Source organism: Oryctolagus cuniculus, chromosome 2, assembly GCF_051225735.1.
Source record: "Oryctolagus cuniculus isolate XC-2025 breed Fujian yellow rabbit chromosome 2, ASM5122573v1, whole genome shotgun sequence".
Lineage (NCBI taxonomy): Eukaryota > Metazoa > Chordata > Mammalia > Lagomorpha > Leporidae > Oryctolagus > Oryctolagus cuniculus.
In genome coordinates this window covers 68,820,700-68,848,278 of record NC_142868.1, presented here as the reverse complement: position 1 = coordinate 68,848,278, position 27,579 = coordinate 68,820,700, and the positions used below count along the sequence as shown (strand labels likewise).

General features: G+C 47.8%; 3 protein-coding genes across 3 annotated transcripts in view; 2 read left to right on the top strand and 1 right to left on the bottom strand.

Moving 5' to 3' along the window:
- Positions 1 to 6,114: 6,114 nt before the first annotated feature.
- LOC138843077 (serine/threonine-protein kinase MARK2-like) lies at positions 6,115 to 7,059 on the top strand. Its single transcript, XM_089327013.1, has one exon. It carries the CDS (start codon positions 6,115 to 6,117, stop codon positions 7,057 to 7,059), a length of 945 nt encoding a protein of 314 aa, XP_089183139.1.
- A 4,200-nt stretch (positions 7,060 to 11,259) lies between these two features.
- Positions 11,260 to 27,478, top strand: LOC149127820 (centromere protein U-like). The gene is made up of 4 exons (XM_089325757.1): positions 11,260 to 11,564; positions 14,075 to 14,123; positions 15,260 to 15,371; positions 15,558 to 27,478. The coding sequence occupies exons 1-4, from the start codon at positions 11,524 to 11,526 to the stop codon at positions 15,641 to 15,643; spliced, it is 288 nt and encodes a 95-aa protein (XP_089181883.1). The 5' UTR covers positions 11,260 to 11,523; the 3' UTR covers positions 15,644 to 27,478.
- Positions 16,503 to 27,579, bottom strand: part of LOC149127819 (uncharacterized) — a 67,575-nt gene continuing 56,498 nt past the window's right edge. Inside the window, exon 6 of the mRNA XM_089327012.1 lies at positions 16,503 to 17,076. Within this exon, the coding sequence (XP_089183138.1) occupies positions 17,062 to 17,076 (15 nt within the window). The 3' untranslated portion in view covers positions 16,503 to 17,061. The remainder of the gene's footprint in view (positions 17,077 to 27,579) is intronic.

The window sequence follows — 27,579 nt, the reverse complement described above, 5'->3', positions numbered from 1 at the left end:
GAACCCCCGTGTCCCCATGCACTCACACAGTCCTAGCGGAGAAGCAGGTAAATAGTTCCAGGTGTGCAGGTGCATGCTGCGGGGACACATGATGGCACATGAGCATGCGGGGCTGCGTCCCAAGGGCTGGGAACAGAACCCACACAGCCCAAGGTTAGAGGCAGCCCCAGGTGTCTGAGGGGTGAGGCAGCCTGCCCACAGGCCAGGGGGTCCAGGGAGCAGTCTGCAGAGACAGCTTTAGGTCAGTTCCAGAGGCATACTTTATGTCAGCTCACAGAGTGCACACACAACAGCTAACTTACATTACCCAGAATGCTCTCAATCAGCCAGTGTAAGGAACAGTAAGACAACAGAGAGAATGAGAACAAAAGAAAGACAAGTTACTTACTTGTGGGCTGCAAAAGATCCGCAGACACTGAGGGATCTCATGGGATCTGAGGGTGCCATGGTAAACCTGCATTAGAACTGGGGTCCAGATCTCCAGGACAGGACCAGCCCCATTCATTCATTCCCTCTCTCTCTCTGCCCCGCCCCCAGCCCCTTCTCTCACATCTCTGTCCCTTGGACTCCAACTCAGACACAGGCTCCCTTCCCAGGAGAGAGGGCTCCCACCATCCTGGCATTCACAGCCCCCACTGGAAGCCCTCCGGATGGAGAACTCTTCCTGGTACCTCTGTCTCCTGCCCGGCAGAGCCCTGGCATGGACGCTACCTGCATTATGAGCTCATCCAGCTCAGGCACTGTGACCAGGGGTGGCCACCCAGGGGGCTGTGCCTGTGTCCCCTGCCCTTCCTGGCCACGGGTGAGGGTGATGTTTCGGGTCTCGTTGCCCCACTAAAGAGACATTGTGTAGACACTTTCTCTGTTGATGAGTAACCTGGCTGTCACTGGTTCTGCATGTCCACCCCATTAGCACATGGTCCCCAGCAGACTTTAGCTGAGTACAAGGGCTCTCATCAGCTTGATAAAACACATCAACACACGTGCAGATTATTTATCACCACACCCAGTGAACCAAGTTTGACAAAATCTGTGACACCTCTCTGAGGACAAGCAAAACTCCTTTACTGCACTGATATCAGATTTGGAGGGAGAAAGAAAGCTTGGTTCTGGGATTGGTGTATGGCACAGCGGGCTAAGACACTGCTTATGATGCCAGCATCCCATAGTTGAAGTGCGTGTTCAAGCCCTGGCTCCAAGCCAGCTCCCTACTAACACACCTGAGAAACCAGCGGCATATGATCCAAGTACCTGGGCACCTGCAACCCCTGTGGTAGACCTGGGTGGAGTTCTAGGCTTTTTAAAAAGGTTTATTTTTTGATTATTTTATTTTATTTTTTGACAGGCAGAGTGGACAGTGAGAGAGACAGAGAGAAAGGTCTTCCTTTGCCATTGGTTCACCCTCCAATGGCCGCCGTGGCCGGCGTGCTGCGGCTGGCACCCTGCGTTGATCAGATGGCAGGAGCTAGGTACTTATCCTGGTCTCCCAGGGTGCAGGGCCCAAGGATTTGGGCCATCCTCCACTGCACTCCCTGGCCACAGCAGAGAGCTGGCCTGGAAGTGGGGCAACTGGGACAGAATCCGGCGCCCCTACCGGGACTAGAACCTGGTGTGCCAGTGCCGAAGGCAGAGGATTAGCCTAGTGAGCCGCGGCGCTGGCAAAAAAGATTTATTTTTTTGAAAGGTAGAGTTACAGAGAGAGAGGGAGGAATACAGACAGACAAACAGACAAGACATGCACACACACACACACAGACACACAGAGTAGAAGGGGAGAGGGAGAGAGAGAGAGACAGAGATACAAAGAGAGAGGTCTTACATCTGCTGGTTCACTTCTCAAATAGCCACAATGGCAAGGGAAGTGCCAGGTGGAAGCAGGAACCAGGAGCTTTCTGGGTCTACACTGTGGGAGAAGCAGCCTAAGCATCTGGGTCATCTTTCGCAGCTTTCCCAGGCACATTAGCAGGGAGCTGGATTGGAAGTGGAGCAGCTGAGACTCAAGCCAGCACCCATATGGGATGCCAGTACTGCACCGCTGGCTGAACCCATTACACCACAGTGCCAGCCCCGTAGGCTCCTGGCTTTAAACTGACCCTCCCTAGCTGTTGCGGCCATGTACGAAGTGAACCAGAGGATGGAAGATCAATCCCTCTCTGTCCACGGATCTCTCAAATAAATAAATCTTAAAAGAAACTGTTATGCCCAGATCACTGAATCCCCAAAAATCACCAGAGACTTGATCTCACCGAAATGCAAAAGCAAGGTTTACTCTGGAAGTATAAGCTGCGGCAGGGACCTCATCTAACCAACCGACGCAGTGGAGGTCAGAGGAAGGCCCTGAGCTTTGTTCAGGAGCGTTTTTAAAGGACAAAGCTGCAGTGTTACATCAGCAAGGGTTTGGGGTACAGGGCTACAGTAGATTGAACGGTGCCATTCCTGGTAGCTCTTGGTTGGACGAGGCTGATCCTGATTGGCTTGGGCCCAGGGCATTTCCTTATTTGGTAACTGTTGAATGTTTGCTTTTACAGGAACTTGGGCCTGCTCCAGAAAATGGAGGCTGCTTTTTAAAATGGAGGCGCCTTGGCTCTTCAGAATTTAGGCGCCAGTGCTGTGGCATAGCAGGTAAAGCTGCCACCTGTGACACTGGCAACCCATATCAGGAGGCTGGTTTGAGTCCCGGCTGCTCTGATTCTGATCCAGCTCCCCGCTAATGTGCCTGGGAAGGCAGAGGAAGATGGCCAACTACTTGGGGCATTGCCAACTGAGGGGAGACCTGGATGGAGTTTGGGTGCCTGTCTTCAGACTGGCCTAGTCTAAGCCATGGTAGCCATTTGTGGGGGGGGGGGCAGGGCAGGTGAACCAGTGAATGAAAGTTCTCTCTCTCCCCCTCTTTCCTCTCTCTCTCTGTCTCCACCCGTGTGTGTTTATTGTCTCCCTGTATCTGTAACTCCACCTTTCAAATAAATAGTTTTAAAAATAAAAACAGTCTAATAAGACATTTTCTTAGCAGTTTCCTTTGGGATTTACACTGAATTGAATTCTTGGGGCAGTGCCCACAGAGATTCCGCCTCCTCATTTTAGTCCAGCGTGGACAAGATAGGACTTTCCACAGCATGTTCAGGCTACTGCTGAGCAGAGCTGGGGGACACAGAGTCCTCAGGGCCATCACTTACCTTGGGGGAGATGAATTTTCTAAAACCACATGGGTCTGCAAGGCTCCCACCAGCACTGGGGAGGAGTGATGAGAAGGAGAGCTGTGGTGTGTCTCTCGTCCTTGCCGACGCTGTTTTGCAGTCCGGATGGGAACTCTGTTTTTCCTCGAACTGGGTTACTTGAAGGGACTTGGAAAACCTCATGGAAAATGGAAATAAAGGATGAGCTTATTTGTTGCAGTTTTTGAAATTCACGCATAGGAGAGGGGATACAAAACATTCACGGGCAAAGTATGTTAAGGACAAACTATGCACAGGTTTTCAAAAGTTTTTGCACCTAAATAAATTTTGAATTCTATATCTGGTGATGTTTTGGTAGTATCCTGAGTTTCATCTTTATTTGATCTGCCTTCAAAAACTCCAACCTTATTACAAAGATGAGTTTTTACCTGTGCTTAATGGAAAACAGTCCCCAACGTCTTCATAATTTAATTTTTTTGACTTTTGTAGCAAAACTGTAGTGAGAATTCCTGGGGTGCTGGTTCTTTCCTCTCAGCCCTGAGGAGGTGACCAGCACTGCAGGAAATCATGGAGAAATCGCATTGTGCAGTGTCCCTGGACATCCTGGAGGAGGGGGTCATCTCCCCAGGGAGGGGTTCCTCTCCCAAGAGGGTGTGGGCAGTCGGTGCAGAGGGACCATCATGTGTTCCTGGGGCCCATGGCTGTGCTGGGCCCTGGGGGCTCCTCAAGAACTGCAGGAGACACAGATCCACTTGCTATGTGGGGGCAAGGGTTACCGGGCTCACTTCCTACCTGAGATGAGTGTGGGGAGCAACTCGGACTAGACTAAGTTACTGGAATTAAGACTTATTCTATGCATCTGCTCTCCCACAATATGGCGCTGGGAGAGAAGAAAACAGCTTCTACACAGCTGCCTCCAGTTCAGCCAATAAACTGTAGGACTTGCTCCTGATTGGAGGAGAGCAGCGTACTCGGCGTGTGGGTAGCAGAGTTGGGATTGGTGGAAGAGGACTATAAAGGAGGAGAGAGACGGCATGCACCAGGAACATCTAAGGGGAACATCTAAGGGGAACACCTGTGCAGCCCCCGAGAGAGCCGGCCGGCGGTGTGCCGCTCCCCCACGGAAGTGGGGAATGTGGCAGGGGGAACCGCCCTTCCACGGAGGTGGAAGGGACGGTAGCCACCCCGGGAAGAACCAGCAGCAAACCCGGGGAGGGCCGAGCAGACGAAAGAACAGCGCAGGGTCCTGTGTCGTTCCTCCACGAAGACGGGGAGCGACATAATGGTGCCGTGACTCGGATATGAAGCCTAGGCAGGGTTTAGTGTCGTTCCCCCATGAAGACGGGGAGCGACAGATGAGTTTGTCGCTTCCTTGGGAGAAACACTGCTCCTGAGGGCTCAGCACGAAGCTGTCCCAAGGAGACAGATGTGAGGCTGTGATGCGGCCATCGTCCCGTCCTAGTTCTGGGCAGTGCAGGACCTGAGGAGTTGAAGCAGGGAGTTTCTCCTTTTTTCCTAAGTTGCATTCTATGTGTGTGAGAGTGAAGAGGGGAAAGAGAGAGTGCTAGTGAGAGAGAGAGAGAGAGAGAGGGAGGGATGGAGGGAGCTAGGGAGAGGGAGCTAGGGAGCTCCTCCATCCTCTGATACAGCCCATAAATGACCTCCAGGCCTTGGCCAGGCTGAAGCCAGGAGCCAGGAGTTTTGGTGGTTGTTGTTACAGGAGCCCAAAAACCCCAAGTGCCTGGCAGTGCCTCGATTCCTCCCTACCGGGTGGAGGACAGTCTCAGAGGATGTAGCTTTCTCGGCTGCCTCTGATTGGGCCTTCCATGTTTGGACTGCACAGACCCCACTACCTTCTGGGCTTCCAGGGTTTCTGCCAAGAAATCTGACGATGACTTAGGGGGAAAGGGTGACAGAGCCACCTTCCTCTCAGCTCTGGAGGTGCGAACAGTGTACCTGGCGGTGTCTTGGGCAGCAGAACACTTGTTGAGTTTACCAAAGCCAGAGATGTTGTTCCATCATTCTGAGACCCATCACTCAGAGAGTAAAGACAAAGGAGGGGCTATACTAAGTGGAGACACTAGGAGGTCTTCAAAAGATGCAACGTATCATCATATTTAAACTAGTAATGAGAAGGCCACCCAAGCAATCTATAGGTTGGAGTTTCTCAAAAATTAAGTATCAAGCCCTATCACCAACCTAGGCCAAAAACTCTTTGGGTATCGTTTTAATTTTATTGGAAGATTATCGAGAAAAACCACTGTGGATGAACTACAGCTCCCATTGGTCAATTTCTTGCTCTGACTTCATAAGTCACCACTGTTATGAAAGTCATATTACACAGTCCCTGGCTGGGCTGTGACTGGTCCATTTCTTGCTCTGCTCTCACAAGGCGCCATTATGTGAGGTGAACCCCCAAAAAGTATATATAGCTGCTACGGGGGCCTAGATTTTTGTCCGCCTTACCCAGAGAGCACTCTTTTGTGATCTGTGTAACTAGGACCCATCTAACCAGCCTTTGCGCTCATTGGTGTTGCTTGTGCTTTTTCTTGGTTGTTTGTTTCTGGGTCTATTTGGTTTTTGCTTTTTTCCATTTTGTTTAGTTTGTTGTTTTCCTCCTCGTTGTTGTTTTGCCCATTTGGTCTTTTTTTGCAGTTTTCTTTATTTTTGCTTCCCCCACTCTAGTCAGCTAGCACACTCAGAAGTATCAGCGTTCGAGGATTTAGTGGCTTTTCCTCTTTGTTTTTTCTGCATTATTGAGATAGGCTTGCGGCTTCGCCACTAGAGTAGTGAGAGTAGCTGGTGCTGTGTCTTAGTCAGCTGGGTAGTCAGTCCCCCGTGGTCCCTTTGTGTTGTAGGCAGTGCAGTGAGGATCGGTGATTAGCTAGTGTGCGTCGAGTGATTTAGGGAGTCGAGAGAGCGTAGTTAGGTGACCGGCATCATGGAAGACCCCTTGGACTTCCATCCTGCTCTGGATGGGATCCGTTTTGTGGACGTGATCGGCCGGGGCGGCTTTGGCCTGGTGAAGCTGGCCCGGCACCTGGCGTCGGGCAAGTACGTGGCAGTGAAGATCCTCCTGCGAGACTGCTCTCCCAGCAGCCCGCTGTCCGCGCAGGGGGAGGCAGCCATCCTGAGGAGCCTGCGGCACGACAACATCGTGCGGCTGCTGGAGGAGCGGCACACGAGGACGCACCGGTTCCTGGTCATGGAGCTGGCGACCAAGGGCTCGCTCCAGAGCTACGTGTTTGAGCAGGGCGGCCTGGCCGAGGCCGAGGCCAGGACCCTGTTCGGCCAGGCGCTGGCCGCCGTGAGCTACTGCCATGCCCAGCGCGTGGTGCACCGGGACCTCAAGCTGGGCAACCTGCTGCTGGACGAGCACATGACCATCAAGCTGGCGGACTTCGGCCTGAGCCTGCGGCTGGAGCAGGGCACACTGGTAAGGGGCTTCTGGGGGACCCCCGAGTACTGCGCACCAGAGGTTTTCCTCGGGGAGGCCTATGACGCTTTTAAGGCTGATGTGTGGAGCCTGGGAGTGGTGCTGTTTGCCATGCTGGCGGCCACGCTGCCCTTCCGCGGCAAGGACACGGAGGAGCTGCAGGACACGGTGCTGTGTGCCTGCTATGTGCTGCCGCGTGCCGTCAGCCCGGCCCTTCGGGAGCTACTGGCTTGGCTGCTCACTGTCCACGCCTCGGGGAGGCCCAGTGCAGAGGATGCCAGGGCACACTGGTGGTTCGATTCCAGCCGAGAAGCCACCCAGGAGGAGAAGGAGGCCGCTGTCACCCTGCTGCAGCCCCTGGGCATTCCCCGCGACTCAGAGGCCAAGGAGTACCTGGCGGGCCTCGGCCTGCTGCCAGGCACGGGGACTGAGGGGACGCCAGGCCCTTAGCCCCAGGGCCCTGCATCCCTGCCCGAGTCCTCACAGGGCGGGGAGCGCCACCCCACAGAGAAGGACCGCTTGTGTGTGGTATCAGTGTCCTCTGAAAGCATGTCTGTCAATATTTCCTCCGCACAAAGCGACTCCTCCGAGGCCTCCAGAGAGTCTTGCCCTCTCCCCTGCCTCGGGGCCTCCAGGAGCTGAGCCCAAGGCCCCTGAGGTGACCCCACTCTTGACTATCTCCTACCAGGCCAGCCACAGCAGGAGAGGAGCCCTGCTCCCAGCACCACCCCCAACTCCTCCCAGGCCTCCAGTGAGTCTGGCCCTCCCCCCTGCCTCGGGGCCTCCAGGAGCTGAGCCCAAGGCCCCCGAGGTGACCCCACTCTTGACTCTCTCCACCAGGCCAGCCACAGCAGGAGAGGAGCCCTGCTCCCAGCGCCGCCCCCAACTCCTCCCAGGCCTCCAGTGAGTCTTACCCTCCCCCCTGCCTCGGGGCCTCCAGGAGCTGAGCCCAAGGCCCCCAAGGTGACCCCACACTTGACTCTCTCCTACCAGGCCAGCCACAGCAAGAGTGGAGCCCTGTTCCCAGCGCCGCCCCTGAGCCAGCCTCCGAAGCGTCGCCCTCCAGCCCCAGTGCCGGGAGCCACGTGGACCTTGCAGAGCCAGAAGCCGCCGCCGCCACAGCCCGTGAGCCCAAGGATGCTGACACCACAGACACCAAGGCCAGCGCCCAGGGCAAGAGGCAGGGCCGTCGCGGGGTCGGCAGGAGGATCCTCCGGTTCCTGCTGAGGGCGTGCTGCATCCTGCCATCCCAAGTGAGCAGCCCTGGCAGCTGCTGCAGAGTGGTCCCCAAGTAGCCTCGCCCCGCCCCCGTCTCCAGGAGCTATCCGCTGAGCTGACTGAACTTTTCTTGAGCATTTGCACATGCTTCTCATGAATAAAATTCACCATGTGTGCATGGCTTTGGTCCCGTGTGATGTTTGGTCCCTGTGTGCACCCTGGGCAGGTGATGGAGGTGACGGGTGGGTGGCTCTCACAGAAAGACAAACGCTGGGCCATCTCCCCTGTGTGGGGATCACAGAAGGGCTGACATCATAGAAGTAGAGCATAGAGTGACGGATCCCTGAGCCTGGGCCAGGGGAGGAGGGAGGGAGAGTCACAGCTTCCATAGTGGCACAGGCACACGGGGGTTGGGGTCTGATGAAGAGTTGATGAACCAGGAGAAGAAGAAAACGGATCCAAAGCGCTGATGCCTCCCGGACCCTGGGGGGAAGCTGAGCTTGATGCCCTAGCCTGCCCAGGGCTTTCCGGTGACAAGCCTATGAACTCCTTTTCATTCTGAAACCTGCTTGGGGGGAGCTTGTCTTATTTCCATCCAGCATGCTGAAACTCTTCCTGTCTTCATAGCTGGGAAGTTTCATTTCTCAGGCCTGCAAGCACAGAAGTTTCATTATCCCCCCTTGCCTGGAATTTGGAGCTTCCAACCCAGTCCCCTCCAAGAACCCTGTTTCTTCCTGTTGGTGGGGAAATTACCTGCAGTCCCTAAGGGTCATTACCCTTTCATGGCTGCTGCCCAGGAGCCTGCACAAGCGCATCATGGAAGAGGAAATGGGAATGAGCTGTAAATGATGAAGAGATGACACCTTAAGGGACAGGAAAATCAAAATGCAATGGGGGGGGAGGGGCAGCAGTATGGTGTAGCTGGTAAAGCCCCCACGTGTGATGTTAACATCTCATTTGGGTGCCAGTTCCAGACCCGGCTGCTCCACTTCCTACCCAGCTCTCTGCTAATGTTCCTGAGAATGCAGTGGACGACGGCTCAAGTGCACCCACTGGGGAGACCCAGAAGAAGATCCAGGCTTCTTCAAAGAGACATGCATGCACACATGCACAAGAATGTTCAGGACTACCTTGTTGATGATACCAAGACTGAAAACAACTGATGTATGTGTACACAAGAAGTAAAGATTAACTGTGGTATAGTTACTGAATGCATTTTAGAAGGCAATGAAAATTAATGAACTTCAGCTACATATGGATGTGGATACAATGTGAGTAAATCTAAAAATCATAGCTCTGGGGGCTGGCACCATGGCTCACTTGGTTAATCCTCTGCCTTGCAGTACCAGCATCCCATATGGGCACCAGGTTCTAGTGCTGGTTGCTCCTCTTCCAGTCCAGCACTCTGCTGTGGCCCGGGAGTGCAGTGGAGGATGGCCCAAGTGCTTGGGCCCCTGCACCAGTGTGGGAGACCAGGAGGAAGCACCTGGCTCCTGGCTTTGGATCGGCTCAGTGCGCCGGCCATAGCGGCCATTTTGGGGGTGAACCAACGGAAGGAAAACCTTTGTCTCTCTCTCTCTCACTGTCTAATTGCCTGTCAATAAAATGAAATAAAAAATATAAAAAGCATAGCTCCACGTAAGAAATAGAACTCCCAATACCTACAAAAGTCATTTAGATACATACGATAATTGGTACATTATCCAGGGTTGTATCGGTAGAACAGCATAGGAGTGATCAACATAAACTCCTAAGAGTGTCTGTTCTTCAGAGGACTAATAGACCAGCATCCCAGTTATGTACGCTAACTCGGTGGTGGTTGTAGGCACGCTCACCCTACTCTTTACATTATATATGTTTTATACTTGTGTATGCATGTCACATGTTGCATTTTGTAGTGAAAATATTCATACAAAATGTAGCATTTTAACCATTTAAAATTACTTATTTCGTTCATTTGAAAGGGAGGGAGAGAAAGACAGAGATAGCTCTCTCATTCACTTGCTCACCCCCAAATGCCCACAACAGCCAGGGCTGAGCCAGGCAAAGAAGCTAGAGCAGGGAATTCAATCTGGGTCTCCCTGTGGGTGGCAGAGACCAAAGTACTGAAACCATCACCACTGCCTCCCAGAGTGCACAGTACAAGGCAGCTGGGGAACGGCAGGCACTGTGCTGTCAGTTACCCGCTGCTCGCAACACTGGTATCCCATATGGGTGCTGTTTTGAGTCCCCATGGGAGACCCAGAAGGAGTTCTGGGCTCCCAGCTTCTCCTGGGACAGCCCCGGCCTTTGCAGCCATTTGGAGAGTGAGCCAGCAGATGGAAGACCTGTGTGTGTGTGTGTGTGTGTGTCCCTCTCACTCTCTCAAATAAATGAGTTTTCTTTGAACAAGGAAGCTCGTGTTAGGAGCTGCATTACCAGGAAGCTGGAATCAGCCAGGTGGGAACAGAACCCAAGCACACCAAAATGAGATCCAGGCCTCCTAAGCGGGCATCTTAAACCTCTTTGCCAAAAGCTCATGGCTAAATGTTTTTTAATTGAACAGTTCTATGGCACTAAGCAGAGTCATGTGGCTGCTCAGCCATCCAGTTTTCATCTCCAGGATCTTTTCATTACCAATTTTGTGAAGCTTTTGCATTATTTTTCTTCTAAGGAGTTTTTTTTTTTTTTAAGATTTATTTATTTATTTGAAAGAGTTACAGAGAGGAGAGGCAGAGAGAGAGAGAGAGAGAGAGAGAGAGAGAGGGAGAGAGAGAGAAAGTGAGATCCTCCACCTGCTGGTTTACTCCCCAATTGGCTGCAAGGGCCCGAGGTGCGCTGATCTCAAGTCAGGCACTTCTTCCGGGTCTCCCACACGGGTGCAGGGGCACAAGGACTTAGACCATCTCCTACTGCTTTCCCAGGCCAGAGCAGAGGGCTGGATCGGAGTTGGAGCAGCCGGGACAGGAACCAGTGTCCATATGGGGTGCCAGCACTGCAGATGATGACCTTACCTGCTATGCCACAGCAGGGTCCTCCTTTCTGAGAGTTTTGTGGTTTGAGCTCTTCCACTTAGATCTTTGATCCATTTTGAGTTCATTTTATATTTACATTCTCATAGATTTATATTTTTACATTCATCTTATTTATATGCGAATTCATCTTTTTGTATTATAACGCCTTTTTAAACAGAAAGAAAAGAATCGCAGACTATTGGCTCCGGTAGGAACCCGCCCCATTACAGAGATCTGGGGAGGGAAGCAGGAGCACACAGGGCTCAGGCAGCTGCTTCTAACGCCCCCGGGGCCTCGTGGCTCAATCCGCTTTCACAGCTCAACTGAAGCTACAGTTGGGGCCTCGGGTTGGGATCCGCCCCTTCCTGCTGCGCGCCCGCCCACGTCTCAGCACTAGCCCCGCCCCCGTCGGAGCCTTGAGAAACAGGCCCCGGGCTAGGGTGGGAGGGAAAACCCGGAAAAGTGGGATTCCTTCTGGTGGCCCGTCAGCGGCAGCTTGAAGGCCTGGCCTCCAGCTCCGTTGCAGTTGTTGATCCGGACCACGTTTTCACTTACGCCCAAGGCCGGACGGGAGCCGCGGGCCCTGGGCGGGGGACCCAGGCCGAGGGGAGGAGGGGCGCGTGCTCGGCCCGGATTGGCCGTTCTAAACGGCGCGGGGCTTGGCGGGAGTTTCCTGGGCGCCGCGGGAGCAGAGAGCAGCCAGATGGCTCCGCCGGGCCGGGTGCGGTCCCGGAGGCCTGCAGGGTGAGAGCTGCGGGTCCCGCTCCGACTGACGCGGTTTGAGCCTTTGGGGCTGCGCTGGTGGAGCTTCCTTGTCGAAGTGACAGATCGCCCAGGGCCTCGGTTTGCATCTCTCAGTGCGGATTTCCTAGGAGGAGTCAGGGCGTGACGCCTGGCCTGGCGGGTGGGAGAGACTTTGGGGTTCCTGTGGCTGAGGGTCGCGGGCGCTTGGTGCCTGCTGTTCCCCAGACGTGACGGGCTGCAGCCCTGCGGGTCGTGTCTGCCTTCGTACCCCAAAGCGCAGACTGTAACGCTGGCCCTCACCCCTGCCCGGGGACCGAGCTGCCCCTTCGGGAGTGTTCCAGGGCGGGGAGCAACTTTTCTCAAAAGGGGCATGCATTGGAAAGTACGTCGTATTCGTCGTTCACAGATTCGTGAGTGGACGCCCGGGCTCTCTAGCGTTGTCTACAGGGCATCCAGGCGCCGAAAGGTTTTTAAAAACCTGTTAGAGATGGAGACTTAGGGCATGTGTTGAGCCCTTCCCTCAAAAATGCACAGGAAAACACGGTTGTCTCAAGCGTCCATCTTGAACGAAGCCTCACCTGGACTCCAGCTTAAGGCGTATTTTTTGATTTGAGCACACGCAAGAGACAGCTGGAAGTAATTTAGGTTAAGACGCGTACTGATGTGGTTTCTGCTTCCTGCTAACGTTACTTGACTGTGTGGCCATTGCTGGATTTTTGTGGGAGGCCATGGATTTGAACTGAACGTCAAGCCGGTCACTGGGCTTAGGTGGCTGGGGGAAAGCTCTGTAGCAGTTAACTAACTGGGCTGTATGCAATGAACTGGATAAGGTGTTACCAATTGGTTGATTGGGTAGGCTGCAGCCAATTAAGTTAATGATGTGTGATCGCTCAGGTTGCTGGTGGTTCTCAGAACTTGCTTATATTTCTGGGGCTGCTCCATTCCCTAATTCTTTCTGGTTTTGCTTTGCCCAAATAAACTCGTCTAAATTTAATTGAACTAAAACTTCCCTGTTACCATCATTGCTAAGTCATTTAGCTTTCCTGAACCTCTGAATTATAACCAGAATCATAAAATTGCCATTGAGCAAATACTTGTTGTACCATTTTAGGTTTGGAGACTCAGAAAAAGCGTGGGAACTTGAGAACTGTGAACTCTCCACCCAACCCTTGACTTACTGAGCCAGAAACTGGGGGTGGCGCCAGGCGTGAGACCACTGCTCTAAACAGTGTTCCAGCTTTCTTTTTTTTTTTTTTAACTGTGATTCACACAATGATGTTTTGCATCGCAGTTAGTACGCAGGTGCGCATGAAACAAATCAGAAAGTTTATGAAAATATCCTATCCAGTGCAATCTTACATTTTATGTTCCCTTGATTTTCCCTTTTAAGAAAATGCTAGGGTGAAAATCCTAAAGGGTGTTGGAGAGCTGATGAGATTTGGACATGGACTGTAGGTTGGATAATCACTTTGCAAATGTGAAATATCTAGATTTTGGAAATCCGCTATGACTGTGCACGTGCATGCCCTCTCAGGGAAGCCATATGAAGTACTTCAGTTAGGAGTGCTTACCTTGCACAGGCAGAGGAAGCAAAAGAGACGGTGAAGGCAACTGATGAACCTGGGTACAGGGGAGACAGTTTGAAATCATGTCAAATAAAGTACCTGAAGAATATTGGTTCAGACACACTAATCTGATACTGCCCTCCACAAAGGAGTCTTTGAAAACTGCAAGGTGTATTTTAAAGCCAGGAACTAGTACTGGATTCTACTAAAGTATCTCTAATACCCCATGCAGTGCCTCAGCTGTGGAGGGTGCTCAGTGCTTGTTCACTGACTGCTGATGTTAATATAGGTTTTTCTTGCCACTGGTGTTTTCAGTTGTTAGTCTAGTCACTGTTGTTGCATTTGCTTCCTTTTCACTTCTAGAAGATCCGCACCTTAATCTGTTTTACGGTGTGCCCAAGGTCACTGGAGAGTGTTATGGGGTGGGAAGAAGGTAGGCTGTGGATTTGAACCGATGGGGTTTTCCTGCAGGCTCCTCTCCTGCCTGGCTGCCTGTTGCTCTGTGCCCGTGCAGAGCTGTCACACGGCCCCCCTCTACTTCATAGGATTGTTAAGCTGTGTGATCCCGGGCCAGGCGCAGATGGAATGGGTGTGAGGAGTCTCATCCATGTTGGTATCCATCCCCTTGGCTCAGCTCTGCGGAGAGTCAGTCTTCCCTGACAGATCCGGGTGCAGGGGCCAGCGTGACAGCAGGATTAGAAGTTTTCCATGATCTTGAGGGACCGAGGTGGTCACTTTATATGTATTGGTGATATAATTTGACTCGTATGTTTACAGGGTCTGGGTTCTGCTTCTTCGTCATAACTTTAGTTCCATTGCATGCGCGCTATTAGTACAGCTACTGAGCAGTGTAATTTGGGAAGACAATACTTGGAGAGAGTCAGGTTATGGTATTTTCCCTGGTTGCTTTAAATATTTCCTAACTTTTATTTTTTCCTGTTTCAGTGCAGTATGTTCAAAGAACACTTTAAGAAGAACACATCCTATGAAAGAAGTAAGTTCTCTTTTTAGCTTTTAATGTGATTTTTCTCACAGTTGACTATAAAAGTAAGCTTTGGTGAGGACCTTAGAGTTTTCTGTATTTCACGTGATAAGCTCTGTTTTAGGGTAGTAAAAAAAAAAAGTTTATTCCTTTTCTTACTTTTTCCACTGTTAGAAAAGAACCTTTGTTAACATTTTAGAAACATTTTTTTCCAAGCCTAGATTTGTTTCATCTAGATAATTAGCACTGTGTAAAAATTGTACAGCTTTCTGAATTTTGCCACTCCTCCCAGCCATTTCTCCGTGTTACTGACAATGGCTTGTGATTTCATGAGGTTCCATGTTGTCTACGTTACAGTTTTATTTTTCTTCAGGAGAGTTTTAGAATACCTGTATGTAATGGCAGGTACATTTCTTTAATGCTCTTGATAGCTAATTCCAAATTATTTTCCAACGGCCTGTCGCGTGGCATTGGAATTTCACATGAAGTCCAGGTGGTCGGGCAGTTGCGAGTGCGTTTGTTCTCTGTTCTGCCTCTGGCATCCTCCGGAACCCCAGCCTCCGGAGCCTTACCCGTATATTGAACTGTACACAGGCTCTCCTTCAGCCAGGACTGTCAGCCCCTGTGCTCCCAGAGCTGTGCACGTCCAGGTGGCAGGCATGTTTCTGGGGAGACAGCCCACCGTTCTCTTTAGGGATCTAGGCAAGCTATGGCCTGGGGGGCAAAACCAGCCTACTACCTCTTTATACACAAGCCTGGGAACGAAGGATGATTTTTAAATAGCCAAAATAAACTAAAAAGGATATGTTGTGTGCCATGAAGATGATGTGAAATGCAGAGGTCTGCATCTCTGAGTAGATTGTGTGGGAAGCCGGCCCTGCGCATTCCTGGCTGCGCTGTCCCTGCGGGCTTTCCCTCTGCAGTGGAAACCTTGTGACCTGCAAAGCCTGAAATGCTCTCTGGTGCTTTGTAGAAAAGGTTTGCCAGGCCGGCCTTAGAATTCCAGAGGCCTCTGTCTCCTGGAGAACAGCAGAGTGGCTAGCTTCTCTAGGCGGCAGCAGGAGCAAGAGTGTCCTTGTTAAGTCCAGCAGCTTGCTGCTGGTGTGCGTTAGCACCAGTTCAGTGACTTTGGTTTTCTTCACTTCCAGAAAGCTGGTCAGAAGCACAAGCCTGCTGATGTGTTTGAGTTTCCTGATAATTCCGAAATCTCAAGCAGTGGCAGTGAAAGTAAGAAAGACGATGAGCCTTACGAGACTTTTGGTTAGTATTTAAATCTTTTTTTTTCTTTTTTTTTAGTTATTTACTTGAAAGAGTTACACAGAAAGGAGGAGAGGCAGAGAGAGAGAGAGGGAGGTCTTCCGCCCGCTGGTTCACTCCCTATTTGTCTGCAATGGTTAGAGCTGTGCCAATCTGAAGCCAGGAGCTTCTTCTGGGTCTCCCACACAGGTGCAGGGACCAGAGGAGTTTGGCTGTCTTCTGCTTCCCCAGGCCACAGCAGAGAGCTCGATCAGAAGTGGAGCAGCCAGGACTAGAACCGGCGCCCATATGGGATGCCAGTGCTGCAGGCAGTGGCTTTACCCGCTACACCATAGCACCTGGCCCCTGTGATTGATTTTCACTTAGCATGGTGTTTCCAAGGTTCATCCGTATGGTAGCATGCATCTGGCTGTTCCTAAACATTTTTATTCCTCGGTATTCCATTGTGTGGGTGTACCACATGTTGTAATCCATTCATAAGTTGGCATAAATTTACATGGTCTTCACTTAGGGACCATAATGCGTGATTGTTGTATGAACATTCATGAGCAAGTTTTTGTGTTGACATCTGTTTTCAGTTCTCTTGGGCATGTACCTCAGAGTGGAATTGCTGAGTACTTTGTTATTTGAGACAGAGAGAAAGGTCTTCCTTTCCTTTGGTTTAACCCTCAAATGGCCGCTATGGCTGGTGTGCTACGCCGATCTGAAGCAAGGAGCCAGGGTTTCCTCCTGGTCTCCCATGCGGGTGCAGGGCCCAAGGACTTGGGCCATCCTCCACTGCACTCCCGGGCCACAGCAGAGAGCTGCACTGGAAGAGGAGCAGCTGGGACAGAATCCGGTACCCCAACCGGGACTAGAACCCGGGGTGCCAGCACCGCAGGCGGAGGATTAGCCTAGTGAGCTGCAGCACCGGCCTTAAGCACTGTTTTATAAAGCATCTGTACCACTTTATTTTTCCACAGCAAGCTCTGAGGGTCCTAATTTCTTCACATCTTCTTCAAAAGTTGTTGTTATATAATTTTTTTCTAGTTATTCTAGTAATTATGTGGTGGTTTTATGTGTATATATGGAAAAATGCAGCATAAAATTTATAATTTTAACTATTTTAAGTGTAATTTTGTAACATTCACGTTGTTTTTTTAGTTGCTGTTTTTTATTTAGAGTTTTTTTCCCCATAAAACTTTCACTTAAGGAATACAAACTTACGCATTTCATAAATACAATTTTAGGAATGTAGTGATTCTTCCCATTGTACCTGCCCTCCCACCCATACTTCCAGCTCTTTTCCTCCTCCCTCTCCTAGTCCCATTCTTATTTTTTTACTAAGATCTATTTGCAGTTAACTTTATAACACATACGGTGAACTCTATACTATGTAAAGAGTTCAACAAATTGTATGAAGAAGAAAAATGTTCCTCAAATGTCAACATGGGCTGTTCAAAGTTATTTCATCTCAAAGTATTAATTTCACTATTTCAGATTACCTTTTAGATGCTCTGTTAATTATCACAGATCAGAGACAACATGGTATGTGCATTTGGGACCGGAGTATTTCACTAAGTGATGCGTTTTCCAGTTTCATCCATTTTGTGGCAAATGACTGGATTTCATTTTTTTTACTGCTGTGTAGTATTCCATAGTGTACATATCCCATAATTTCTTGATCCAGTCTTCAGTTGATTCCACATCTTAGCTATTGTGAATGGACCTGCAATAAACATGAGGGTACAGATAACTCTCTCATATGCTAATTTGGTTTTGGGTAAATTCTAAGGAGTGTGATGGCTGGGTCATATGGTAGGTCTGTATTCAGATTTCTGAGGTATCTCCATACTGTCTTCCACAGTGGCTGTACAAGTTTACGTTCCCACCAATAGTGGATTAGGGTACCTTTTTCCCCACATTCTTGCCAGCATTTGTTGATTTCTGTATGAAAGCTCTTCTAACAGGGGTGGTTTAGATTTGCATTTCCCTTATGGCTAGTGATCCTGAGCATTTTTTCATGTGTCTGTGGGCCGTTTGGATTTCCTCTTTTTGAAAAAGTCCCGTTTGAGTCCTTTGCCTGTTTCTTAACTGGGTTGTTTGTATTGTTGTTGAGTTTCTTGATCTCTTTATATATTCTGTTATTAATCCTTTATCAATTGCATAGTTTGCAAGTAATTTCTCCCATTCTGTTGGTTCATCTTCACTTTGAGTGTGTCTTTTGCAATACAGAAGCTTCTTAATTTCATGTGATTTCACTGTCAATTTGACTTTGCTTACCTGTGCCTCTGGGGTTTTTTTCTAAGAACTCTTTGCCTATGCCAGTGTCTTTCAAGGTTTCCCCAATGTTCTCTAATAATTTGATGGTATTGCATCGTAGATTTAGATCTTTAATCCATTTTGAGCAGATCTTTGTATAAGGTGAAGGTAAGAGTCCTTCTTCATACTTCGGCGTGTGGAGATCCAGTTGTCCCAGCACCACTTGTTGAAGAGACTGTCCTTGCTCCAGGGATTGATTTTAGCTCCTTTGTCAAAGATAAGTTGGTTATGGATGCGTGGGTTGATTTCTGGCATTTCTATTCAATTCCATTAGTCTATCCATCTGTTTTTGGCCAGTACCAGTTTGTTTTGATTCTAACTGCCCTGTAGTATGTCTTGAAATCTGGTATTGTGATGCCTCCAGCTTTGTTTTAGTTGTATAGGATTCCGTTAGCTATTCGAGGTTTCCTGTGTTTCTATATGAATTTTAGCATTTTTTTTTTTGTATCTGAGAAGAATGTCCTTGGCATGTTGGTTGGTTGCATTGAATCTGTAAACTGCTTTTGCTAGTGTGGACAATGTGATGACACTGATTCTTCCAACCCATGAACATGGAAGATTTTTCCTTTTTTTTTTTTTCTTTTTTGTGGCTTCTGTTTCTTTAATGTTTTGTAATTTTCATTGTAGAGATCTTTGCCATCCTTTGTTAAATTTATTCCAAGGCATTTGATTTTTTTTTCATTGATCTTAGAAGTTCTTTCTTAGCCATGGCATTGTCTATGTATACAAAGGCTGTTGATTTTTGTGTGTTGATTTTATATCCTGCCACTTTACCAAACTCTTCTATGATTTCCAGTAGTTTCTTAGTGGAGTCTTCTGGATCCCCTATATATAGAATCATGTCATCTCTAAACAGGGATAGTTTGACGTCCCCCTTTTTAATTTGTATCCCTTTGATTTCTTTTTCTTCCCTAATGACTGTGGCTGAAACTTCCAGGGTGACATTGAATAGCAATAATGAGGGTGGGTATCCTTGTCTGGTTCTGGATCTCTGTGGGAATGCTTCCAACTTTCCCCCATTCACTATGAAGCTGGTCTTGGGTTTTTCATACATTGCCTTGAGGAATATTTCTTCTATATACAATTTGCTTAGAGTTTTCATCATGAAAGGGTGTTAAACTTTATCAGATGCTCTCTATGTATCTATGGAGATAATCATATGGTTTTGGTTCTTCAATTTGTTAATGTGCTGTATCACATTGATTTGTGAATGTTGAACCATCCCTCTTGGTCTAAGTGAATGATCTTTCTGATGTTGGATTTGATTGGAATTTGCATCTATATTCATCAGAGAAACGGGTCTGTAGTTCTCTTTCTCTGTTGTATCTTTTCCAGGTTTAGGATTTAAGGTGATGCTGGCTTCATAGAAAGAATTTAGGAGGATTCCGTCCCTTTTAATTGTTTTTGAATAGCTTTAGAAGAATTGGAGTTAGTACTTCTTTAAATGTCTGGTAGAATTCAGCAGTGATGCCACTGGGTTCTGGGCTTTTCTTTGCTGGGAGAGTAGTTATTCTTAATTCAATTTCTGTTTTGCTTATTGTTTTGTTTAGGTTTTCTATGTCTTCATGGCGCAATATAGTTAAGTTGTATGTGTCCAAGAGTCTATTCTTTCCTGTAGGTTTCCCATTTTGTTGGCATAGAGCTATTTATAGTAGTTTCTGATGATTGTTTTTATTTCTGTGGTATCTATTCCATATCCTTTTTCATATCAATTTCATTGATTTAGGTCTCCTCTTTTTTTTTTTTTTTTTTGGTTAGTTGGGCCAATGTCAGTTTTATTTTTTCAAAAAGCCAGCTTCACTTTTCTCTGATCTTTTGAATTTTTGGGTTTCAATTTTATTGTTCTCTAATTTTCATTATTTCTTTTCTTGTACTGTTTTTGAGTTTGGTTATTGTTTTTCTACATCATTGAGATGCATTGATAGCTCATTTATTTGGTATCTTTCTAATTCTTGATATAGGCACCAGTTGCTATATACTTTCCTCTTAACACTGCTTTTGCCATATCCCATAAGTTTTGCTATGTTGTATTTTCATCTTTATTCATTTCCATAAATTTTTAAATTTCTTTTCTGATTTCTTCAGTGACCCACTGTTCATTCAGGAGCATATTGTTCAGTCTCCATGTGTTGCATATGTTCTAGAGATTACTGAGTTGCTGATTTCCAGCTTCATTCCATTGTAGTCAGAGAAGATGCATGATATGATTTTGATTTTTTTATTTGCTTTGACTTGCTTTATGGCCTAGCATGTGGTCTACCCTAGAGAAGGTTCCATGCACTGGTGAGAAGAATGTGCATTCTGCATTTGTAGGATGAAAAGTTCTGTAGTTATCTGTTTGGTCCATTTGGTCTATAGTGTTAACTCTACTGTTTGCTTGCAGATATTCTGTTTGCTTGATCTGTCCATTGCTGAAAGTAGGTTTTTTTTAAAAGATTTATTTATTATTTATTTATTCAAAAGAGTTGCACAGAGAGAGGAGAGGCAGAGAGAGAGAGAGAGAAAGAGAGAGAGGGGGGTCTTCCATCTGATAGTCCACTCCCCAATTGGCCGCAATGGCCGGAGCTGCATTGATCCGGGCCAGGAGCTAACTCCAGGTCTCCCACGTGGGAGTAGGGGCCCAAAGACTTGGACCATCCTCTCCTGCTTTCCCAGGCCATAGCAGAGAGCTTTCTGATATCATGGAATATCTTTTTTCATCCTTTGACTTTCAGTCTGCATGTGTCTTTGTTGGTGAGATGTGTTTCTTGTAGGCAGCAGATAGATGGGTTTTGTTTTTTAATCCATTCAGCCAGTCTGTGCCTTTTTACTAGAGAGTTGAGGCCATTTACATTCAAGTTGACTATTGATAAGTAAGGACTTGGCCCTGCCATTTCCCCATAAACATTCCTATTGTTTACTTTGGATTTCCTTTGTACTTTTACTGGGAGATATCCTGCCCTCATCTTCTCTCATAGTGATGACCATGTTTCTGTGTGTAGTGCATCCTTAAGTACCTTTTGTAATGCTGGACGAGTACTGACAAACTCAATCTCTGTTGTGGAAGGTCTTTATTTCACCTTCATTTGTAAATGAGAGCTTTGCAGAGTACAGTATTCCAGGTTGACAGTTTTTTTCTCTTAAGACTTGGAATATATCTCATTTCTGATGAGAATTCAGCTGTGAGTCTAATTGGAGAGCCTCTGAAAGTAACCTGGCATTTCTCTCATGCACATTTTAGAATCTTTTATGCTTTACTGTGGAGAGTTTGACTACAACGTTTTGTGGTGAAGATCTTTTCTGATCGTGTCAAAGTATCCCTGCAGTCCTCGGGTGGACATGGATCCTGTAGCAGTGACCCTCACCAGGGAATCAGGGACCTCCAGCATGATGAGCCACCACAGTGACTGCCCCGAGACCCAGCCACACCCTGCGCCCTCCGATGCAGCCCGTGTTTTCACAGTCATAGCACACGAGGCTCCCACAGTTACGGGCACCCAGCCCCCTGTCAGTTATCCCACCCAGACTTGGGCGTTTCCTCTCGGCTGGTTGCTGGGCACATAGACACCAGCGAGCGCGGCTGTTATGTGTGTCCAAAATGCTGCCTGCCCTCTCAGCTCGTCACAGGACAGGCCACTGGTGCCGGCGGGTCAGGGAGAAACAGAAACCCTCTTTTTTCCCTCTAGGTTGGCAGGTTCACTGTCCCCCCTCAAGGCTCCAAGCCAGACTCAAACCAGACTCTTCCCACAGCCTTCTTGCCAGTGGCTTGGCCTGCAGCAGTCTGGTGTCTCCTCACTCCAAAGCTGGTGCTGAGGCTTTTGGTCGCTGGGGTCCTGAGTTGTGTGCATCCACACCCTCCACGTAGATGCACAGTGTCCCTCTAATGGTTTCTTCTGCCTTTTTCTCCCTAACTGTTCCCTGAGGTTGCAGCCTCTCACCTTTATTTTTCTTAACCATCTTCATCTAGACTAGAGTAGTAAGCTCCCTTCCTATTCTGCCATCTTGAAACACTATCAGCATTTATGTTGTATAACTGCATGACAATCCATCTCCAGAATTTTCTCATCTATCCTAACTGAAACCCTGTACCAACTGAACAATTCCCCCTTCTCCCTTTGTCCCAGCCCTTGGTAACTCCCATTCTACTTTCTTTCTCTATGAATTGGACTACTTTAACACCTCTTAAAAGAGGTATCATAGAATATTTGCCCTTTTGTAGCCAGTTTATTTAATGTAATGTCTTTAGGGTTCATCCCTCCTGTAACATATGTCAGCATTTCCTTTTTATAGCTGAATAATATTCCATCATCCTATGTATTTACCACATTTATCCATTTGTCTGTTGATGGATGTTGGTTTGCTTCCACCTGTTGACTGTTGTGAATAATGCTGTAATTTACATGGTTGCACAATTTCTCGCTTCTGGAACCTGCTTTCACTTCTTTAGGAACATAGCTAGAAGTGGAGTGGCTGGTTCATACAGGAGTGCTGTGTTTGTATTCAGAACATGCTGTGCTGTCTTGTGCAATGACTGCAGCATTTCAAATTCCCACCAGCAGTGCACAGGGTCCCAACTGCTGCTCATCCTCACCTACACTTATTTTGGTTTTTTTATACTAAGAGATACAACATAATAGCTTAATGTGGTTTTGATTTGCATTTCCTACATGACTAGTAGTTATTAAGCATCTTCTTAATGTTCCTATTGGTCAGTTGAACATGCTTTTTGAAGAACTGTCTATTCAAACTCTGCCTGTTTTTCAATTGGGTTTTATTAAGTTGTAAACATTCAGTTGAATGGTTCCACTTGGAGATTTGGGATTTGTCTGTTGTGTTGTTGTTATTCACAGCAGCAGGGTAAATAACTTCTTTCCGGGTGAAGAGCAGTAGAGAGTCCATCGCTAGTTTTAATCTTGTGCAGCTGATCAGTAACGGTGCCTGTGCCAGCCCTGGGGCTCAGGCACTGTCGGCTTCCTGGGAGTCAGAGGCTGCAGGCTCACTGCTGTCCCCCTGGGCCAAGTGCTCCCTGCCACAGGGGCGGGGACTGGCGCTCTGCCTGTGATTCCGCTAAGCACCTGCGTCTCCGCTGCTGTCCGAGTCACTGTCACTGCACCACAGGCTCATCGTGCTCGTCAGAGTCGGCATCGTCCTCTAGATCGGCATCGCAGCCAGATCATCTGCTTGTCCCAGGAGGCCTGGGCTCTCCTGCTCGCCACTGCCATTCTTGTCACTCGCCTCATCCCTGTCACCCCTCTCCTGTTCACTCTCGCTGCCCGAGCATGCGTCTTCACTGCCGCTGCCCTTCTCACCCTCATCTGTCAGGGAGCAGAGAGGTGTGAGTCACAGTTCCCGTCCCACTCCTGGGGCCCCAGCGCTGGCCTGACCTGCGTGACCTGAGCCCCCAGCCTTGTTCTCTTCTGCCTCCATCTCTCCTCTTTCCCCTCCTCGGGTTCCTGGTTTTCCGCCTGGGCTTTGCATGCCTGCTGGAAGCAGCAGAACTGGAGGGGGCGGGGGAAGGCAAGTGCTGTATTGGGCTCTGTCCCTCCCCTCACCTACCACTCTCCTCTGGCCGGCAGAGTCTTGCTACCTGGGCTTCCAGCTCCTTCTTAGTCACACCCCGTGTTTGAGGACCACAGGCAGGGCCTTGGTGCCTGACTGCACCCCAGCCTTGCAGCACTTCCCGAGGCAGACCCTGGAGTGGGCGTGAGATGGGGACGTGGAGGAATGTTGGCCTCCTCAGTGAGTACGCAAGTCAGACGAGGTTCCCTTTCCATGTGTGGCCCAGCGCAGACCAGAATAAACACGTATTGGAGGAGGGAGATTATCTCAAGGGATTGGGGGAGGGGTGGGGGAAGATGGTCAGTTTGTCTTGCCCCATGCTATGTCTGTCTGTCTACATATATGCACACATACACACATATCTTCAAAAGGTAGTGGGAAGCTGGCGCCTCAGCTCAACAGGCTAATCCTCCACCTAGCGGAGCCGGCACACCGGGTTCTAGTCCCAGTCAGGGTGCCGGATTCTGTCCCGGTTGCCCCTCTTCCAGGCCAGCTCTCTGCTATGGCCCAGGAATGCAGTGGAGGATGGTCCAAGTACTTGGGCCCTGCACCTGCATGGGAGACCAGGAGAAGTACCTGGCTCCTGCCATCGGATCAGTGTGGTGCGCCGGCCGCAGCACCGGCTTGAATCTAGTCTTTTTAGCATTTATTTCTCTCTCTTAAATTTTATCATTTAAGGCCTGTTGAGTGGTATGGTGGTTGTCCTTGAATCATTATCTGGTCATTTGTTTTAAGGGAAACTTAGTCTACTTTTTAAATCAATCACAATTTATGCATTTCAGTTTTGATAGATAATGTGATAAATATGAACTATTTGATTTACTTTGAATAATTTCCTTGGGAAAAGTTCACCAAAATAAAAACTCTGCATTGACAAACTGGAAAAATTTACTGAACCAGATATTAACATGTATTTTAAAGCCATGATAGCAAGTAAGGCATGGGTATTGTTAAATGAAAACAAAACTGGACTTACCAAAGATAGAAATTATTCAAAAGGAAACTGCAACAAGGGGCAGCAGACTATTGGAATAAGAATGTTCTGATCAGATGCAAACATTTGAGGGGTCAGGTGGAAACAGGCTTCCTTCCTTCCTCCCTTCTTTCCTTTTTCAAAGATTTATTTATTAGAAAGGCACAGCAACAGAGAAAAGGACAAAGATCTTCTTTCTTCAGGTTCACTTCCTAAATGGCTGTAGCAGCCACTGGATTGGACCAGGCCAAAGAGAAGAGCCAGCAACTCCATCCTGGTCTCCTCGCAGGGGTGGCAGGGGCCTAAGTACTTGTACCACCATCTGCTACCTTCCCAGGCACATTAACAGGAACCAGGTTCAGGAGAGGAGCAGCTGGGACTCCAACTAGTACCCAGATATGAGATGCCAGGTATTCGAAGTGGTTGCTTAACTCACTATACCACAGTGCCAGATCAATAGCTCTTCTTTTATAGGAAAAAGAAAATAAGCTTCAGGGACTATCTTTCTTTGGAGTATTATTTATTTTATAGGGCAAAGTAAGGAAAGCTAAGGAGCAGCTATTCTGCATGCCACTTTGGGTGGCTGAAGGTTCAAAGTTCAGGTTCTTGTGGGAGGAGACAAGCTTAATTAAATTGATCAAGTCAGTTAATAAATACTTGCTTTTGATGGTTCGATTCAGATAAATATTTCAGCTAAACACCTCTGTAACACAAATGGAAATTTGGAGGGAGTGTGTCTGAAATAACAAAAAGGTGAGATTGTAAGGGTAAGTGTGGGAAAGATATTTCCCCTACCTCACTTTCCTTGAAGCATTTCCATTAGAGAAATTGTAGTGACAAACTCTTTTCTATCCTTTTCAGATTCATACAAATGTGTGTACGTGTAATATATGTACCTATATAAAATACTATTTAAAAAGTAAATAGGATTCTCACCTGCTTTAAAAATCAAAGTTTTTCCTTAAGTTCTTTTGGAGCCATTTCATTGGAAGTTAAGCAATGAAGAAAGCAGCCCAATCTCCCAGGCTCTGCAGAAGTTTTGCCTGGGTACCTGGCTCTTAGCACAGAAGTATAAGAAGTCTAATTTTTTATAAAGGTATTTAAATAACAGATAGACACTTCAATTAGCAGGTGCATTTAGGATGAATATGTGGCAATTAGTGCTCTCAAGTCAAACTGGCAAGGTGAGTATTATCTAAGTCATCTGGGGAAGAATTGTTCTTTGCAATAAACTATTTCTGAGAAAGAGAAGCATGCAGGATTCCTCTGTCCCTGTGTTTCTGGGCTACAGAGCTCAGGTAAAGTTCAATATTGTCAGAAGTGACACAAAATTAGACAAAGAAATCAAAGCATCAGGGTTGAGTCTAGAAGTAAAAATACATATATATATATACATATATATATATACATAATTAAGTTGTGACAAGGGTGCCACTGAAAGAAAATATTAACAGGGGACAGCACTGTGGGGCAGCGAGTTAAAGACCCAGCTTGCAGTGCCAGCATCTCATATGGGCATTGTTTCAAGTCTTGACTACTCCATTTCTGATCCACCTTCCTGCTAATGCACCTGGGAAAGCAGTGGAAGATGGCCCAAGTCTGTGGGCCCCTGCACCCATGTGGGAGACCTGGAGGAAGCTCCTGGCTCCTGGCTTCAGATCAGCTCAGCTCTGGCAATTGCAGCCATTTGGGGAGAGAACCAGCAGATGGAAGATCTCTCTCTCTCTGCCTCTCTATAACTCTGCTTTTCAAATAATATTTTCCTTTTTTTAAAAAAAAGTTTATTTAATAATTGAATGTTTTCAATAATTGGTGAAGGTCACTGACTATATATATGGGAAAACAACTGACTTCTATATTGTACCTTGCACCAAAATTAAATCCAGGAAGATAATAATCTATGTGAAAAATAAAATAGTGCAACGTCTGGAAGATAACACAGGAAATAAACTGCAGGACCTTGGTGGCAGGTAAAGATCAAGAATATTACTCATAAAACAAAGACTTATTTACATGAATTACATTAAAATTAGAAACATCTGTACCAAAGGAAATGATCAGGGCCAGTGCTGTAGCATAGCAGGTTAAGCCGCAGCTGGTGGTGCCAGCATCCCAAGTGAGCTCTGGTTCAAGTCCTGGCTGCTTCACTTCCATTCCACTCCCCTGCTAATGCACCAGGTAAAGTAGTGGAAGATGGCCCAAACTCCTGGGGAACTTGTTCCCCATGTGGGAGACCTGGAAAGAAGCTCCTGGCTCCGGACTTCTTATCAGAAACCCTATAGGCTAGGAGATAATGGTGAGATATAGTGCAAGTTTGCAAGTTTAACAGGGAAAAAAAAAAACCTGCCAACCCAGAATACTATAGCCAGCAAAGTTCTGATTTTTGAATAAAGGGTAAATAAAGACTCTTTACCACAAACAGAAATTGAAAGAATTTGTTGGGGTTGGCACTGCGGCATAGTAGACAAAACCGCCACCCACAGTGTCAGCATTCAACATGGGTGCCAGTTTGAGTACAGGATGCTCCACTTCCTATCCAGCTCTCTGTTATGGCCCAGGAAAGCAGTACAAACTGGCTCAAGTCCTTGGGCCCCTGCACCCACGTGGGAGACCCGGAAGAAAATCCTGGCTCCTGGCTTCAGATTAGCGCAGCTCCGGTTGTTGTGGCCAATTGGGAAGAGAACCAGCGGTTTGGAAGACCTCTGTCTCTGTCTCTCCTTTTCTCTCAGTGTTCCTCTGACTTTCAAATAAGTAAATCTTAAAAAAAAGAATTTGTCACCATTCTTCCAGCCTTACAAAAGATGTTTAAGGATGTGCTATACGCAAACACAGAAATATGATCATCAATATTAAAGAATGTGAAGGCAGAAAATCTCCAAGTAAAGGTACAAAGGAAATCCAAAGTAAACAATAGGAATATTAATGCACAAATGGCAGGGACAAATTGTTAATTATCAATAGTCACCTTGATCGGGGCTGGAGCTGTGGCGTAGCAGGTAAAGCTGCCTCCTGCAGTGCCGGCATCCCATATGAGTGCCAGTTTAAGTCTCAGCAGCTCAACTTTCAATCCAGTGCTCTGCTGTGGCCTGGGAAAGCAGTAGAAGATACAAAGTCCTTGGGCCCCTGTACCTGCATGGGAGACCTGGAAGAAGCTCCTAGCTCCTGGCTTTAGATCACTGCAGCTCTGGCCAAGGCAGCCAACTGGGGAGTGAAACAGTGGATGGAAGACTCTCTCTACCTCTCCTTCTCTTTCTGTGTAACTCTGCCTTTCAAATAAATAAATAAATCTTTAAAAAAATAGTCATCTTTCATGTAAATGGCCTCAACTTTCCAGTAAATGATACAGACTGGCTGAAAGAATGAATAAACAAGATCTATCTATTTGTTGCCTACAAGAAA